The 15771-nt window shown below is 39.7% G+C and overlaps 1 protein-coding gene across 2 annotated transcripts; it reads left to right on the forward strand.

Annotated features, from left to right (window-relative positions):
* The first annotated feature begins 10120 nt into the window (after positions 1-10120).
* On the forward strand, positions 10121-14181 carry LOC121453477 (cathepsin Q-like). Of its 2 annotated transcripts, none has more exons than XM_041660285.1 (7): positions 10121-10246; positions 10529-10651; positions 10746-10892; positions 11347-11571; positions 12387-12549; positions 13180-13297; positions 14082-14181. In XM_041660285.1, the coding sequence occupies exons 1-7, from the start codon at positions 10121-10123 to the stop codon at positions 14179-14181; spliced, it is 1002 nt and encodes a 333-aa protein (XP_041516219.1). The 2 variants fall into 2 exon arrangements, with proteins under 2 accessions (XP_041516219.1, XP_041516221.1); XM_041660287.1 differs by having other exon boundaries at positions 10532-10651.
* Positions 14182-15771: the final 1590 nt, after the last annotated feature.

Genomic DNA, 15771 nt, shown 5'->3' on the forward strand with positions numbered 1-15771 from the left:
TGTGGTTTGCTTTAGGCGTTCTCTTTATCCACCAGCAACCCTGCTCTGAAGGAATCTATGACAATATCTGGATTTGAAAGTTTTAGCTAACACAAATATGGAAGTCCACAGAAGTATCTTCATTCCATCTTGACTGAAAATCAGAGAGTTCATGCCTATTCTTTCTCCTTCACGGTTATTGACAAGAAGATTGGCTTGAGATGTGTCTACTAATAAAATATCTTGACCTAGGGTGTGGTTACTTGGTTCTTTGGGTATTAAGATGACCCACAGAGGGGGATATGTTGCACCTTGACCAAAGGTCTGAGAGGTCAGATATATTATGCTTCTTCAAGGAGATGACAGGAAGTTTGGCCCAAGGTGTGACTGCTTTCAGGATGCTTGGTCTAAGGTGTGATTGCTGCATGTCCTGCCTAAACAACAGAATACTTAACTCAGAAAAAAGTTTCTTGATGCTTCAGGCACTGAGGCACATAACTGCTCTATTTCTTCTGTGTATCATGTTGAAGCAATCTTTTGACTTTTTCCCCTACCTTTGGATTGGGTTATATAAGTATATGGAAAATAAATGCAGGCAAATTCAGTATTCACTGAATTGACCTTCCAACTGTTTTCTGTGAGTCTGTATCTCTGTTCCTTTGAATATTTCTAATCCACATGCCCCTACCCTGGAACATGTGAACCCTGTTGAGGCCGGACCCTTACAGATGTTGCCCCAATGCTGGACTCCAGTTTCAGTTCTTGGCCTCTCTCTACAGTGCAATGGCACCATGTACTCCTTCACTGCATTGAACTGGGTTGAGACTCTCCCTCATTCATTAATTAACTTCGTGTTGGCATTGACTGGAGCCTAGAAACCCTACTACAGTAGGCTCTAATAAGTGTAACATAGCTGAAACTCATGACAACGACTTAGAAATAGCCTATATAGCTATGAAAAAAATTCTTTTTTTTCTTTTTGAATTAACCTTTTATTTATTTTTATTTTTTTAAAATTATTTTTATTTTTTATTTTTTTTATTGAGAAAAGGAGAAAAAAAAACAAGTTTCCACCTCCTCCAAGCCTCCCATTTCCCTCCTCCTCCTCCCCTCCTATGCCCCCTCCTCCCACCCTTCTCCCCCTCCCCCCACTACTTTCCCCCTCCCTCTCCAGTCCAAAGAGCAGTCAGGGTTTTCTGTCTGTGGTAAGACCTAGGACCTCCCACCTCCGTCCATATCTAGGAAGGTGAACATCCAAACTGGCTGGGCTCCCACAAAGCCATCACATTACGGAGGATCAAACCCCCGTGCCATTGTCCTTTGTGTCTCATCAGCCCTCATAGTTCGCCATGTTCAGAGAGTCCAGTTTTATCCCATGCTTTTTCAGTCACAGTCCAGCTGGTCTTGGTGAGCTCTCAATAGATCATCTCCACTGTCTCAGTGGGTGGGTGCATCCCTCGTGGTCCCGACTTCTTTGCTCATGTTCTCCCTCCTTCTGCTCCTCATTGGGACTTTGGGAGCTCAGTCCAATGCTCCAGTGTGGGTCTCTGTCTCTATCTCCATCCATCACCAGATGAAGGTTCTATGATGATATGCAAGATATTCGTCAGTATTGCTCTAGGATAGGGTCATTTCAGGTTCCCTATTCTCAACTGCCCAAGGAACTAACTGGGGACCTCAGCTTGGGCACCTGGGAGCCCCTCTAGGGTCAGGTCTCTTGCCAACCCTAAAGTGGTTCCCTTAACTAAGAATTGTGGTTCCATACTCCCCTGTCCAACCTTCCTTTATCCCAATCCTCCTGCTTTCCCAAGGCCGGACCTCCTTCCCTTCTAACTTTTCTCTCCCCATCTCCCCTTACCCCCACCCCACCCCACCCCAAGATCCCAATTTTCTCCCCGGCAATTTTTTCTACTTCCCTTAGCCAAGAGGATAACTATATGTTTTTCCTTGGGTTCCCCTTCTTACTTAGCTTCTTTAGATTCACCTATTGTAGACTCCGTGACCCTTATTTATGGCTAGAAACCAATTATGACTGAGTACAACCCATGTTCATCTTTTTGGGTCTGGGATACCTCACTCAGGATAGTGTTTTCTATTTCCATCCATTTGCATGCAAAATTCGAGAAGTCATTGTTTTTTACCGCTGAGTAGTACTCTATTGTGTAGATATTCCATACTTTCTTCATCCATTCTTCCATTGAAGGGCATCTAGGTTGTTTCCAGGTTCTGGCTATTACAAATAATACTGCTATGAACATAGTTGAACAAATGCTTTTGTCATATGATAGGGCATTTCTTGGGTATATTCCCAAGAGTGGTATTGCTGGGTCCAGGGGTAGGTTGATCCCGAATTTCCTAAGAAACTGAAACACTGACTTCCATAGTGGTTGCACAAGATTGCATTCCCACCAGCAATGGATGAGGGTACCCGTTCCTCCACAACCTCTCCAGCAAAGGTTATCATTGGTGTTTTTGACTTTAGCCATTCTCACAGGTGTAAGATGATATCTCAAAGTTGTTTTGATTTGCATTTCCCTGATTGCTAAGGAAGTTGAGCATGACCTTAAGTGTCTTTTGGCCATTTGAAGTTCTTCTGTTGAGAATTCTCTGTTCAGATCAGTGCCCCATTTTTTAATTGGGTTAATTAGTATTTTAAAGTCTAGTTTCTTGAGTTCTCTATATATTTTGGAGATCAGACCTTTGTCTGTTGCGGGGTTGGTGAAGATCTTCTCCCAGTCAGTAGGTTGCCTTTGTGTCTTAGTGACAGTGTCCTTTGCTTTGCAGAAGCTTCTCAGTTTTGGTAGGTCCCATTTATTCAATGTTGCTCTTAATGTCTGTGCTTCTGGGGATATACATAGGAAGCGATCTCCTGTGCCCATCTGTTGTAGGGTATTTCCCAATTTCTCTTCTATCCTTTTCAGTGTGTTCAGGCTGATATTGAGGTCTTTAATCCATTTGGACTTGAGTTTTGTGCACGGTGAAAAATGTGGGTCTATTTTCATTCTTCTACAGGTTGACATCCAGTTGTGCCAGCACCATTTGTTGAAGATGCTTTCTTTCTTCCATTGTATACTTTTAGCTCCTTTATCAAAAATGAGGTGTTCATAGGTTTGTGGGTTAAAATCCGGGTCTTCTATACGATTCCATTGGTCGACTTCTCTGTTTTTATGCCAGTAACACACTGTTTTCATTACTGTAGCTCTGTAATAGAGTTTGAAGTCAGGGATGGTAATGCCTCCAGAAGATCCTTTATTGTATAGGATTGTTTTGGCTATCCTGGGTTTTTTGTTTTTCCATATAAAGTTGATTATTGTCCTCTCCAGATCTGTGAAGAATTTTGATGGGATCTTGATGGGGATTGCATTGAATCTATAAATTGCCTTTGGTAGAATTGCCATTTTTACCAAGTTGATCCTCCCAATCCAAGAGCAAGGTAGATCCATCCATTTTTTGGTATCCTCTTCAATTTCTTTCTTCAATGCCTTAAAGTTCTTGTCAAATAGATCTTTCACTTCCTTGGTTAGATTTACCCCAAGATATTTAATGCTGTTTGTGGCTATCGTGAATGGTGAAGCTTCTCTGATTTCCCTCTCTGCTTCCCTATCCTTTGTGTATAAGAGGGCGACTGATTTTTTGCAGTTGATCTTGTATCCTGCCACATTACTAAAGCTGTTTATCAGCTGTAAAAGTTCTTTGGTGGAGTTTTGGGAGTCGCTTAAGTACACTATCATATCATCTGCGAATAACGAAAGTTTAACTTCTTCCTTTCCAGTTCGAATCCCCTTGATCCCCTTATGTTGTCTTATTGCTATTGCTAGAACTTCAAGTACTATATTGAAGAGGTATGGAGAGAGTGGACATCCTTGTCGTGTTCCTGAGTTAAGCGGGATGGCTTTGAGTTTCTCTCCGTTTAATTTGATGTTAGCTGTCGGCTTGCTGTATATAGCTTTTATTATATTTAGGTATGACCCTTGTATCCCTAATCTCTCCAAGACTTTTAACATAAATGGATGTTGAATTTTGTCGAATGCTTTTTCAGCATCTAATGAGATGATCATATGGTTATTTTCCTTCAGTTTATTTATATGCTGGATTACATTGATAGATTTTCGTATGTTGAACCACCCCTGCATCTCAGGAATGAAGCCTACTTGATCATAGTGGATAATTTTCTTAATGTGTTCTTGGATTCGGTTTGCCAGTATTTTGTTGAGGATTTTTGCGTCGATGTTCATGAGTGAGATTGGCCTGTAATTCTCTTTCCTGGTTGAGTCTTTGTGTGGTTTTGGTATCAGAGTAACTGTAGCTTCATAAAAGGAATTAGGTAATGACCCTTCTGTTTCTATCTTGTGGAATACATTAAGGAGTTGGGTATTAGCTCTTCTTGGAAGTTCTGGTAGAATTCCGCATTGAAACCATCTGGTCCTGGGCTTTTTTTGGTAGGGAGGTTTTTGATAACAGCTTCTAATTCTTCGCGACCAACAGGTCTGTTTAGATTGTTCACCTGGTCCTGGTGTAACTTTGGTATATGGTATTTATCTAAAAAAGTGTCCATTTCTTTTACATTTTCCAGTTTTGTGTTATACAGGCTTTTGTAATATGATCTGAAGATTCTCTGAATTTCCTCTGTGTCTGTGGTTATGTCCCCCTTTTCATTTCTGATCTTATTAATTTGCGTATTCTCTCTCTGCCGTTTGATTAGTTTGGATAGGGGTTTATCAATCTTGTTGATTTTCTCCAGGAACCAGCTTTTTGTTTCATTGATTCTTTGGATTGTTTTCTGTGTTTCTATTTTGTTGATTTCAGCCCTCAGTTTGATTATTTCCAATCTTCTACTTCTCCTAGGTGAGTCTGCTTCTTTTTTTTCTAGAGCTTTCAGGTGGGCTGTTAAGTCTTCAATATGTGCTTTCTCTGTTTTCTTTAAGTGGGCACTTAGTGCGATGAACTTTCCTCTTAGCACTGCTTTCATAGTGTCCCATAAGTTCGAGTATGTTGTTTCTTTATTTTCATTGAATTCAAGGAAGACTTTAATTTCTTTCTTTATTTCTTCCCTAATCCAGGTATGGTTCAGAAGTTGACTGTTCAGTTTCCATGAGTTTGTAGGCTTTCTGGGGGTAGCATTGTTGTTGAATTCTAACTTTAATCCATGGTGATCTGATAAGACACAGGTGGTTACTAATATTTTTTTGTAACTGTGTAAGTTAGCTTTGTTACCGAGTATGTGGTCAATTTTCGAGAAGGTTCCATGAGCTGCAGAGAAGAAGGTATATTCTTTCCTCTTCGGGTGGAATAATCTATAGATGCCTGTTAAGTCCATTTGCTTCATTACCTCCATTAATTCTCTAATTTCTCTGTTAGGTTTCTGTTTGATTGACCTGTCCATTGGTGAGAGAGGAGTGTTGAAGTCTCCTACTATTAGTGTGTGTGGTTTGATGTCTGCCTTGAATTTTAGTAATGTTTCTTTTACATATGTGGGCGCTTTTATATTCGGGGCATAGATATTCAGGATTGAGACTTCATCCTGATGAATTGTTCCTGTTATGAGTATAAAATGTCCCTCTCCATCTCTTCTGATTGATTTAAGTTTGAAGTCAACTTTGTTAGAAATTAGTATGGCCACACCTGCTTGTTTCTTAGGACCATTTGCTTGATAAGCCTTTTCCCAGCCCTTTACTCTGAGTAGGTGCCTGTCTTTGTGGTTGAGGTGTGTTTCTTGTAGACAGCAGAACGTTGGATCCTGTTTTCGTATCCAATCCCTTAGCCTGTGCCTTTTTATAGGTGAGTTGAGCCCATTGACATTAAGTGATATTAATGACCAGTGGTTGTTAACTCCGGTCACTTTTTTAGTAGTAGGGTTTGTGTGTTTCCCTTCTTTGAGTTGCGCTGGTGAAAGGTCTCTAGATGACTGAGTTATTGTGGGCATTGTTGGACTCCTTGGTTAGTGATTTTCCTTCTATCATTTTCTGTAAGGCTGGATTTGTGGCTACGTATTGTTTGAATTTGTTTTTATCCTGGAAAATTTTGTTTTCTCCATTTATAGTGAATGAAAGCTTGGCTGGATATAGTAGTCTGGGCTTGCATCCGTGATCTCTTAGTTTTTGCAGTACATCTATCCAGGACCTTCTGGCTTTCATGGTTTCCATAGAAAAGTCAGGTGTAAGTCTGATAGGTTTACCTTTATAAGTAACTTGGCCTTTTTCCTTTGCGGCTCTTAATATTCTTTCTTTATTCTGTGTATTTTGTGTTTTGATTATTATATGGCGAGGGGATGTTTTTTTTTTTTTTGATCCAGCCTATTTGGTGTTCTGTATGCTTCTTGAACCTTCATAGGTACCTCTTTCTTCAGGTTGGGAAAGTTTTCTTCTATAATTTTATTAAGTATATTTTCTGTACCGTTGAGCTGCACTTCTTCTCCTTCTTCTACTCCAATTATTCTTAGGTTTGGTCTTTTTATTGTGTCCCAAATTTCCTGAATGTTTTGTGATGAGAATTTGTTGGTTTTGCTGTTTTCTTTGATCAGTGTGTTTATTTTTTCTATGGTATCTTCAGTGTCTGATATTCTCTCTTCTATCTCTTGTAATCTGTTGTTAGTACTTGTTTCTGTCATTCCTGTTCGTTTACCCAGATTTTCCATCTCCATTCTTCCCTCGGTTTGTGCTTTCTTCATTGCTTCCATTTCATTCTTCATGTCTTCAACCGCTTCCCTCACCTGTTTGATTGCTTTTTCTTGTTTCTCTTGGTTTTCTTGCGTGTCTTTGAGCGATTTATTCATTTCCTCTACCTTTTTGTTTGTAATCTCTAATTGTTTATGGCAGTTTTTCACCTCCTGTTTAAGGTCCTCTATTATTTTCATATAGTTCACTTTTGAGTCGATTTCTTCTATTTCTTCAGGGGTAGGGTGTACAATTCTTCTTATTTCGGGATCCCTGGTTTCTGGTGGTGTCATGTTGCCTTTCAGATTGTTGGAGGAATTCTTGTATTGGCGCCTTCCCATCTCTTCCTTCAAATGGAGCCAGGAGAGGCCTGGTCTCTTGGTCCAGACTTTGCGGTGATTGACTCTCAGGGTATATCTCTTCAGTGTAGAAGCAGGAACCGTTCCCGTCCAGATGGGATTCCTCAGCAACCGTCCTGATGGGATTCCTCAGCAACTAAACAGGGCCGCCGGTAGCCCAATGATCCAGGGCCAACAGGATGAATGGAGCAAGTGTGGGGGGGGGGTATCCGGGAGCGTGCAGGAAGCCTGGCGCCGGAGCTGGAGGTGCCCGGCTCCCTTACAGGGGACCCTGAGGCCTGCCCGGCTGGCAGGCACTCACCGCTCTGGGTGGGTCGCCTTAGTTTAGGGAAAAAAATTCTTAAAGGAGGAATGAAAAAGTAACTGAGGAGAGAAATGGTGTGGGATAGTGGTCTGTATTCTGTCAATTATATATTAAATAAATTTTGATTGGTCAGTAGCCAGGCAGGAAGTATAGACAGGACAACCAGACAGGAAGTAGAGGCAGATCAAGGAGAACAGGAGAATTCTGGAAAGAGGAAAGCTCTTTCTATAGTCCTGTCCCATCCACAGAAGAAGCAAGATGTGACCGCCCCTCCAAATTGGTACTGAGCCATGTGACTAACATAGATAAGAATAATAGGTTAATATAAGTTATAAGAGTTAATAAGAAGCCTGAGATAATGGGCAAATCAGTTTATAACTAATGTATACCTCTGTGTGATTTCTTTAGGACCTAATGATTGCAGGGACTACGTAGGACAGAAAAACATCTGACAACAAACGGTGCCCAACATGGGACAATTGCATCCACATAAGCCTGAGAGAGCTTGGAAAGTTATTCTAGATAAAAAAGAATAGAGTTAAACATGTCTTCCTAATAACAGCATTTTCTCAGATGGGCTCTTTTTGCGAGAGACAAGTGCTCTCATTTAAGAGAGGCTTCCTGACTCAGCTTGAGCTGTAAAACCTTGCAGCTCTTTTAAAATGTCCTACCACAAAACACTTAAATGGTGTTGATGAAAAGCTGCCTGCATGCTTTTTGGTTTTCAGCTACAGCGGAAAAAAACTGCCCCATTTTAAAATGCTTGCTTTCTGAGCCATCCTGCCAGCACAAACTCTGATTCTTTCAGGCTGGAAGTCCAGCTACAGAGCATTTGACTGTGGTTTGTGAGCACACTTTTACAGCTTGCTTGCTTGCAGGGACATTGAGATACCATACAGTTTTGGCAATAAACATGGCTCTGGTACTGAATGCCTCTAGGTACTGATTGCAATGCACTGTGAGTGACTGTTCGTGAGCCCAACAGAATGGGTCCTGAAGCAGTAAATATAGTAACTTTGAATTGATGCTGTGCTGGGACAATGAAGAATGCCAGGTTAATAGCGCTTCTAGATGGCAGGCCCATGTAACATCCAAAAGAGAAAAGTCAGAGAGTTGCAAGAGATGCAACCACAGCCCGCTAATTATATCTCCTCTTATACTTCAATCTTGAACACCACTTGGCCTTTGATGGTCATGTCTCCTAAATGTCTTGTGAGATCCTATGTATTACACACGGACACATGGAAACAGAGCATCCAAGAATCTGTGTCCTCTAGGATCCAACCATAGCTGAGGAGTAAACACAAAACAGAATGCATTGATTAACTCTTGCCATGGATGGTAACCAAAGCCTCCAACTTTAATTGCAAGGGCACATCACACATCATTTCCAGAAAGTGTACTCAGAAAACAAGCAGCTCAATATAATGTGATCCAAAGCCTACAGGCCTGCTATTCAACTTGCTTTGACAAGGTTCACAAATTCAGCTTCCTGTTGTCTCACAGCCATGCCAGAGGGAAAGTCAAAGGTTATATGTCAGAAAGAGCCTGAAGTTCTAGTGCCTGAAGACTTAATTCTGTCATTAACACAGCCAATCCAAAGCAGTTCATGAGAGAAGGGCGGGTTCAGATAGAAAGATATTTGGGATTTATAGCATGAGTAAGGAGTTGCTGTGCCAGATTCTGGAACCTCAAACACCTCTGAAGAGTTGAGACTGTGGAGTGAACTGAGTCATCACCACAGATAGGTAAGACCCTGTGTTTACAAAGGCAGAAATGTAGGTGACATTGGGGGAGGTGTTTTGAGAGATTCCAGGGAAAATCAAGTGAATACCAAGACTATAATATAAGCCTCAGCAACCCTGGTGTGTATAGCTGTAGTGGAATAGGTAGGAAAGTGAAAGATGACACCACATCCCTTATAGGTCTGTTTGGATAGAGTCCCATTACGTGAAAGCCTGGATCTGTCCCCATAGATTTACAGTTGGTTCTTTGAACACCAGTAAACATCACTGGCACTTACTGGTCCAGAAGAGATCATCTCTTGCACATAACCTCAGAATGAATCTGTTTTCAGTTCACATGGACAGATGTAGTAGCAGATGGTATGTTCCTATCAAGTCCTTTGGGCAGTGTTGCTTTCGAGAAAAAGCAAATTCAGAAACTGATCATTCCACTATCGACTTGCTATTGTCCTTCACCTACTCCCATGGTTCTGGCTTCCTGTTGGTTTTTTATGTGATATAGGTAGTGAGTTTTATTTCACATTTGCAAGGATAGAACACAAGGAATAGTAAATGACTTTTCCAGCATTCTTATAGAAGATATTTCACAATGCTGTACTAAAAAGGGGAGGGTTAAAGTCAATCCCACTACTCTCTGCATATTAGAAAGGCTTATGGTGCCATGTGGTCTCAATCCTGAAGCTCACCTTGAAAGTAGAATCCAATACCATGTGATAGAAGTTTTGCTTGGTATAAACAATGACTCAGTGATATCCTAGACTATGATAGCTTTTTTGCTTATGTTCCTCACAGTGGGTGAAGACATGTCTGAAGTAATAAGATGCATTTCACCTCAAGTTTTCATTGCTAGAATTCTGGGCTCATGCTTTACATTTTGTATAAAATCTAATAATAATCATTTGATGACTCAGTTCAAACACATCCTACAACTTTTCTGCAGTCTCTCAAAAATTATTTGGAAGAATAATTCAAAACTTTTATTGACCACAATGGATTAATTTATTATGCGGGAGTAAGAAGACATAAAATTATTTCTGTAGTTATGTCTTCATTTCTCTTTCTTATCCAGGCTCTTCAGCGATGACTCCTGCTGTCTTCCTGTTCAACCTGTGCTTAGGAGTTGGGTCACTTGTTTTGGCACTTGATCCCAGTTTGGATGCTAAATGGGAAGAGTGGAAGATATTCTATGAAAAATCATACAGCCTGGTTGGTATCCTGGAAACTGTCCAGAAGGGCCCGAGAGTGCAGCTGTCTAGGCATAGTAGAGGTCATAAGTTCCCCACTACAACTACCACCATGAGGTTGCTTAATCACAACCATTGTGAGCAATGGGTAACCAGATTCCCTTTCATCAGTATGAGGAGAATGTGTGACTATTGAGTCCTAGACTAGCTCTCCTGGGCCTCTAATTACCTGGACAGCAAAACTATATCAGCTTGTACAGGAGTTTAATTATAAAGAAATGTCACCTATTATGTTCTTATCCAGGAGGAAGAAGCACTGAGGAGAACAGTATGGGAAAAGAACATGAAAATGATTAAACTTCACAATGGGGAGAATGGCCTGGGGAAGAATGGCTACACCATGAAAATGAATGCCTTTGGTGACATGGTGAGAGTGACATGCATTACTTCACACTGTGCTCTCTTGAGTGCTTTACATGGAGTCTTTTCTTTTATAATCATTTATGTATGCTTTCTTGAAGACCGATGAAGAATTCAAGAAAATGATGGTTAATTTCCCAATGCAAACTCACAAGAGGGGGAAAGGCATCTGGAAACGAGCTCTTAGCGGTTTACCCAAATTTGTGGATTGGCGAAAAGAAGGATATGTGACCCCTGTGCGGTACCAGGTTTGACAGTGCCACCTGCCCTTCTTATTAAACTTATTGAAGAGGAAAGAACTTAGTGTCTGTTTTCTTATTGAATGAGGAGAGATTTGCAGCTCATTTTTTAAATAATATTTTTCCTTCTTTGAAATCTTCATACATTTTCCAATATTTATTGATCTTAAAAGTCCACCAAACATACTCTACGGATATGAACTTCTACCATATCTCATTGTAGAGTTCATGTCCCTTCTATTGTCATTAATTACCGATAAAAGCAAGAAGTCTTTCACAAATATGGGTGGGAGAACCCACAAATCATGTGCATACAACCAGCATCCAAGTTTTCTTTGAGACTGACAATTCTTTCTAGACATCTGTCAACTGCCAATTCCTCATTTTCACAAATTATTCACCTCTCTATGTTGTTAGCTGAGTTAGTATTTGTTTGTGAAAGACCATATTTTCTTCACTCTAGGGCAACTGCGGTTCTTGTTGGGCTTTTGCTGCAGCTGGTGCCATAGAAGGACAAATGTACAAAAAGACAGGCAAACTCATTCCTCTGAGTGTGCAGAACCTAGTGGACTGTTCTAAACCTCATGGCAATAATGGCTGTGATTGGGGTAACACATCCTTTGCCTTTCGGTATGTTTTGCACAATGGAGGTGTGGAGGCTGAGGCGACCTACCCATATAAAGGAAAAGTAAGTAGACCTCATATATTGTCATTTCACCTCAACATTGAGTGAAAGACAACTGTAGATATGATACACCATCCGCAGCACTCAGATCGGTGATAGAATCTCTCTCTATACTCTCATTTCAGTAAATAAATATTGACCTTTGCATATATTTTTGGTGCAATGGTTTTGGTGTGGTTCTCTTCGATGTACATAGAGAATATAGAATTTATTGTACCTGTAATAGAGATTTCTGTCATGATATAGGATGTCCTGTTGTATATATGTTGCTTTTATTGGCTGATGAATAAATCAGTTGTGGTCAATGATTTAGTGAAGTAAAGCCAATTGTGATATTCAAACAGAGATAGAGAGAAAGAGAGAGTAATCAGTGTCAAGGTGATGCCATGTAGCTGCTGAAGGAGAAAGATGTCAGAACATTACTGGTAAGCCACAGCTTTGAGGCAATACATAGATTCATAAAATTGGGTTATTTTAAGATATAAGAGCTAGCTATGAATATACCTGAGCCATTGGCCAAATATTGATGCAACTAATATAGGTCCTAGGTGATTATTTTTGTCTGGGTGGAAGGGATATGAAAGCACAGTCTCAACTTACACTGCAGCAATAAAAATTCTTATGGATACGAGGAAATATTAGTTGTCACTGAGGACAAGAGAACTTATTTTCAATTCTAGATCTTCCAGTACCATTTCACTTCTTGGGATGATTTACAATAATGTAGAATTTTGCATGCTCAGTTACAAAGTGGTTGTGATTCTCTCCTATGACATGGAGAGAAGAAACTGAGTCTTTTATCTCTTCACCTTTTAAAGGAAGGACCTTGCAGGTACAATCCTCAGAATGTAGCTGCTAAAATCAGAGAATTTGTGGCCCTCCCAGAATATGAGGATATTCTAATGGATGCTGTAGCAACTCAAGGGCCCATTCCTGCTTCAATTGATGCTCTCCATGATTCTTTTAAGTTCTACGATGAAGGTTAGCATATTTCTTTCCAGATATAGAAAAGGCCATTGTGACATCTCTATGTCATGACAAGTTTACAGACTGGCTACTATGTAAAAAATGTGATATGAATGTTTAACTTCCTGGATTTTACTAATCTAATACTAGTAGTGAGTAAAGAATTTCAACTGGTATGCACCCTCATATAAAAGTTGATGTGTCCCATTTAATAAAATATATTGGTTAACTAATTTCTCAACTCCTCTCCTTTTCATGGACCTTTTAGTTGTTTATCAAAACTGATTATCTGAAATGAAATTATAACAGAGACTTTGAATTAAATAATTTATGCCTTATAAGTTTAACTTGGCATTAGACACTAGTAGATAAACTGTTAAGTTCCAAGGAGTCATTTCATGTTCATGCAGCAAGTAGCTATCAATAAACCTCACTATTTTGAATATTTTCAGTTTTCTGTGAAATTGTATGTTTATGTGTCTGTGTGTGCACCCATGTGTGAGTATTAGTATACTTGTGAACAACTAACTAGCTCAAGTCTGTTTGTATCATTTCACTGATTGTTGAAACAGATCTATTGTTGGTGGCTGTGGTCACTGCCAGGTGTCCTGTGCATCTCACATTAGTTTCTGTGTTATTTCTCAGGCATTTATCATGAACCAAATTGCAGCCGTTATAATTTGAGCCATGCAGTTCTGGTAGTTGGCTATGGATTTGATGGAAATGAAACAGATGGCAATAACTACTGGACAATTAAAAACAGGTATAAATTGTCATAAAAATCTTTATTTGAAATTTTGGGGGCTGGAGAAATGGTTCAGTGCTTAATGACACTGGAGGCACGTACAGGGGATTTTTGATGAGATTGCAATTTTCAGACAATATTTTGATATAAAGTTAAAAGATTTTGTTTCATTTAATTTGAACAAAATCTGTTCTTGTTTTCCCATGTGCATGGATGAAGTACATTTGACTGTCTGCATGTCTGTGGACATGTGTTCACCAGTGAACATGTGTAGAGATCTGATGTCATCATCAGTTGTTTCTCAATCACTATATAACTTCTATATTAAGACAGTGTTCTTTTCTGATCTAAGAGTTCACAATTTAATCTGGCTTACCAGCTTGTTCTTGGTATGTTCTGTGTCCACGTCTCGAGAATGAGGTTTACAGGCATACTATAATATCAATCTGGCTTTCCAGTCACTCTTGAAACTGATCTCATCTCTTTAACGGCTGAGCTCCCTGAAGCTCTCAGAACGTACTAACAGTATGTTCTCAAAAAAATTCCAAACCCTTCATTGGTTTCTAGGGTATCAATGTCATGTGTGTGACATTGATTTTGTACAAAGCTACACGTTTGATAGTTTTGAAACATATAACAATAGAAATGCATTATACTGTGATGTTCACATTCCTGTGTGAGGCACCTCTTGGTGCTCAGGAATAGACCCTCTGCCTTTCCTAATCATTTTGTTAGGTTGGCCTCTTAACAAATCCGTCATGTGGTAAGCATTGTACTAAATGGAAAATATGATTTATTTCAGCTGGGGACAAAGCTGGGGCATGAACGGCTACATGAAAATTGCCAAGGACAGAAACAACCACTGTGGAATTGTTTCATTTGCCCAATACCCTCTTGTGTGAGCAGCCTGATGCCCACAATCACTTGGCAGGAGACTGCATTTCCAGAGATGTTATATCCACTTCAAAAAGGAGCCTTTGCTTAGTGTGTTAAACTGCCGAGTCTCTCAGGGTCCACACTGCAGTGTGAATTCTGGGAGATTTCAAATATTTCAAATTACAAGCTTTATAACTGGTTCTCTAACTAATGAGTGTTTATGATTCCAGAGACAACTTTATTTTCACTCTTAATGCTTGTGTAAATAAAATCATTTAACATTAATTTCAAGTGTCATTTCTAGTTTCTTATGTGCAGTGACTTTTTTGTGGTCAAGTACTCAATTCACCTTGTAGAGGGGACTGAGTGTTGTGCTGGTGTCTGGAAGAAAGGGTTGGACTGTCCTCCTTGATGGGTGGCATTCTTCATTGTTGTGGTTTGCTTTCAGTGTTCTGTTTTCCACCAGCAACCTTGCTCTGAAAGACTCTATGATAATTTCTGGATTTGACACCTTTAGCTGACACACATGTGGGAGCCCACAGAAGTGGATCCATTCCACATTGACTACAGGTCAGAGAGCTCACACGTTTTCTTGTTTCTTCAATGCTATTGACAAGAGGGTGACTTAAGGTGTGGCTTTAAACAAGATGTCTTAGCTTATGGTGTGGTTGTTTGGTGTTTTGTGTATTAAGATGGCCCATAGAGGGAATCTCTTCCACCTTGACTGAAGGTCAGAGAGTTCAAGCCTATTCCTGTTCCTTCAAGGATATGACAGAAGGCTTGACCCCGGGAATTACTGAATACAGAATACGTGGTCCAAGGTGTGATTGTTGCATTTCCTGCTTAAACAACATATACTTAATTCCAAATACAGTTGTTTGATATTTCAGTATTAATGAGGTAGGCTTGGAAGTAAAAGAAAAAGGACAAAGACTTTATAGAAGGGAGACTAGTTGAGTGTGGTAGCACAGACCTTTAATCCTAACACTTTGGAGGCAGAGGCAGGTGGATCTCTATGAGCTAAAGGGCTTCCTGGTCTACATAGTGAGTCCCAGGACAGCCAAAGATACACAGAGTAATCCTGTGTGAAAAGAAATTAAAAATAAAAATTAAAAAATAGAGCTTAAAATAAAACCACATAAAGATGGTAACACACAGAATATGAATACTATATGCTATTGTGTTGTTTTTTACTTGTTTGATGGCTGAGGAAGAAGCTATATTTGTGAATAATTACTCTGTAATTATTCCTTACATAACTATTTGTTTTGAAGAGACAGAGAAGTGTGGATCTGGATGGCAGGGAATGTGGGGAGGAATTGGGAGGAGAGGATGAGAAATCATAATCAGGGTATACTGGTTGAAAAAAGTTTATTTTCAACTAAAGAAAAATTATATCAAAAAAGATACAAAACCTCTATTTCATTATATTGTGAAGGGAATTTAGATACATATGATACAAAATTAAGACAAAAAGAACTGAATCATTAAACAGATCTATAATCAGCAATCAGGTTGAAGCAACAATAAATGTCTAAATAAATCACATCTACCCTCAACTCATAAATAAATACCAGGGACAGATGGCTAACTATGAACTTCTAAGAGAACCCAGA

The sequence above is a fragment of the Microtus oregoni genome, unplaced genomic scaffold, assembly GCF_018167655.1.
Source record: "Microtus oregoni isolate MIOR12 unplaced genomic scaffold, Mior012 000011F_ref0000422, whole genome shotgun sequence".
Lineage (NCBI taxonomy): Eukaryota > Metazoa > Chordata > Mammalia > Rodentia > Cricetidae > Microtus > Microtus oregoni.

Coding starts and splice junctions, on each gene's coding strand:
- LOC121453477 (XM_041660285.1), top strand. CDS start 10,121: ATGACTCCTGCTGTCTTCCTGTTCAACCTGTGCTTAGGAGTTGGGTCA. Junction 10,247..10,528: donor ATGAAAAATCATACAGCCTG/GTTGGTATCCTG, acceptor GTTCTTATCCAG/GAGGAAGAAGCACTGAGGAG. Junction 10,652..10,745: donor TGAATGCCTTTGGTGACATG/GTGAGAGTGACA, acceptor GCTTTCTTGAAG/ACCGATGAAGAATTCAAGAA.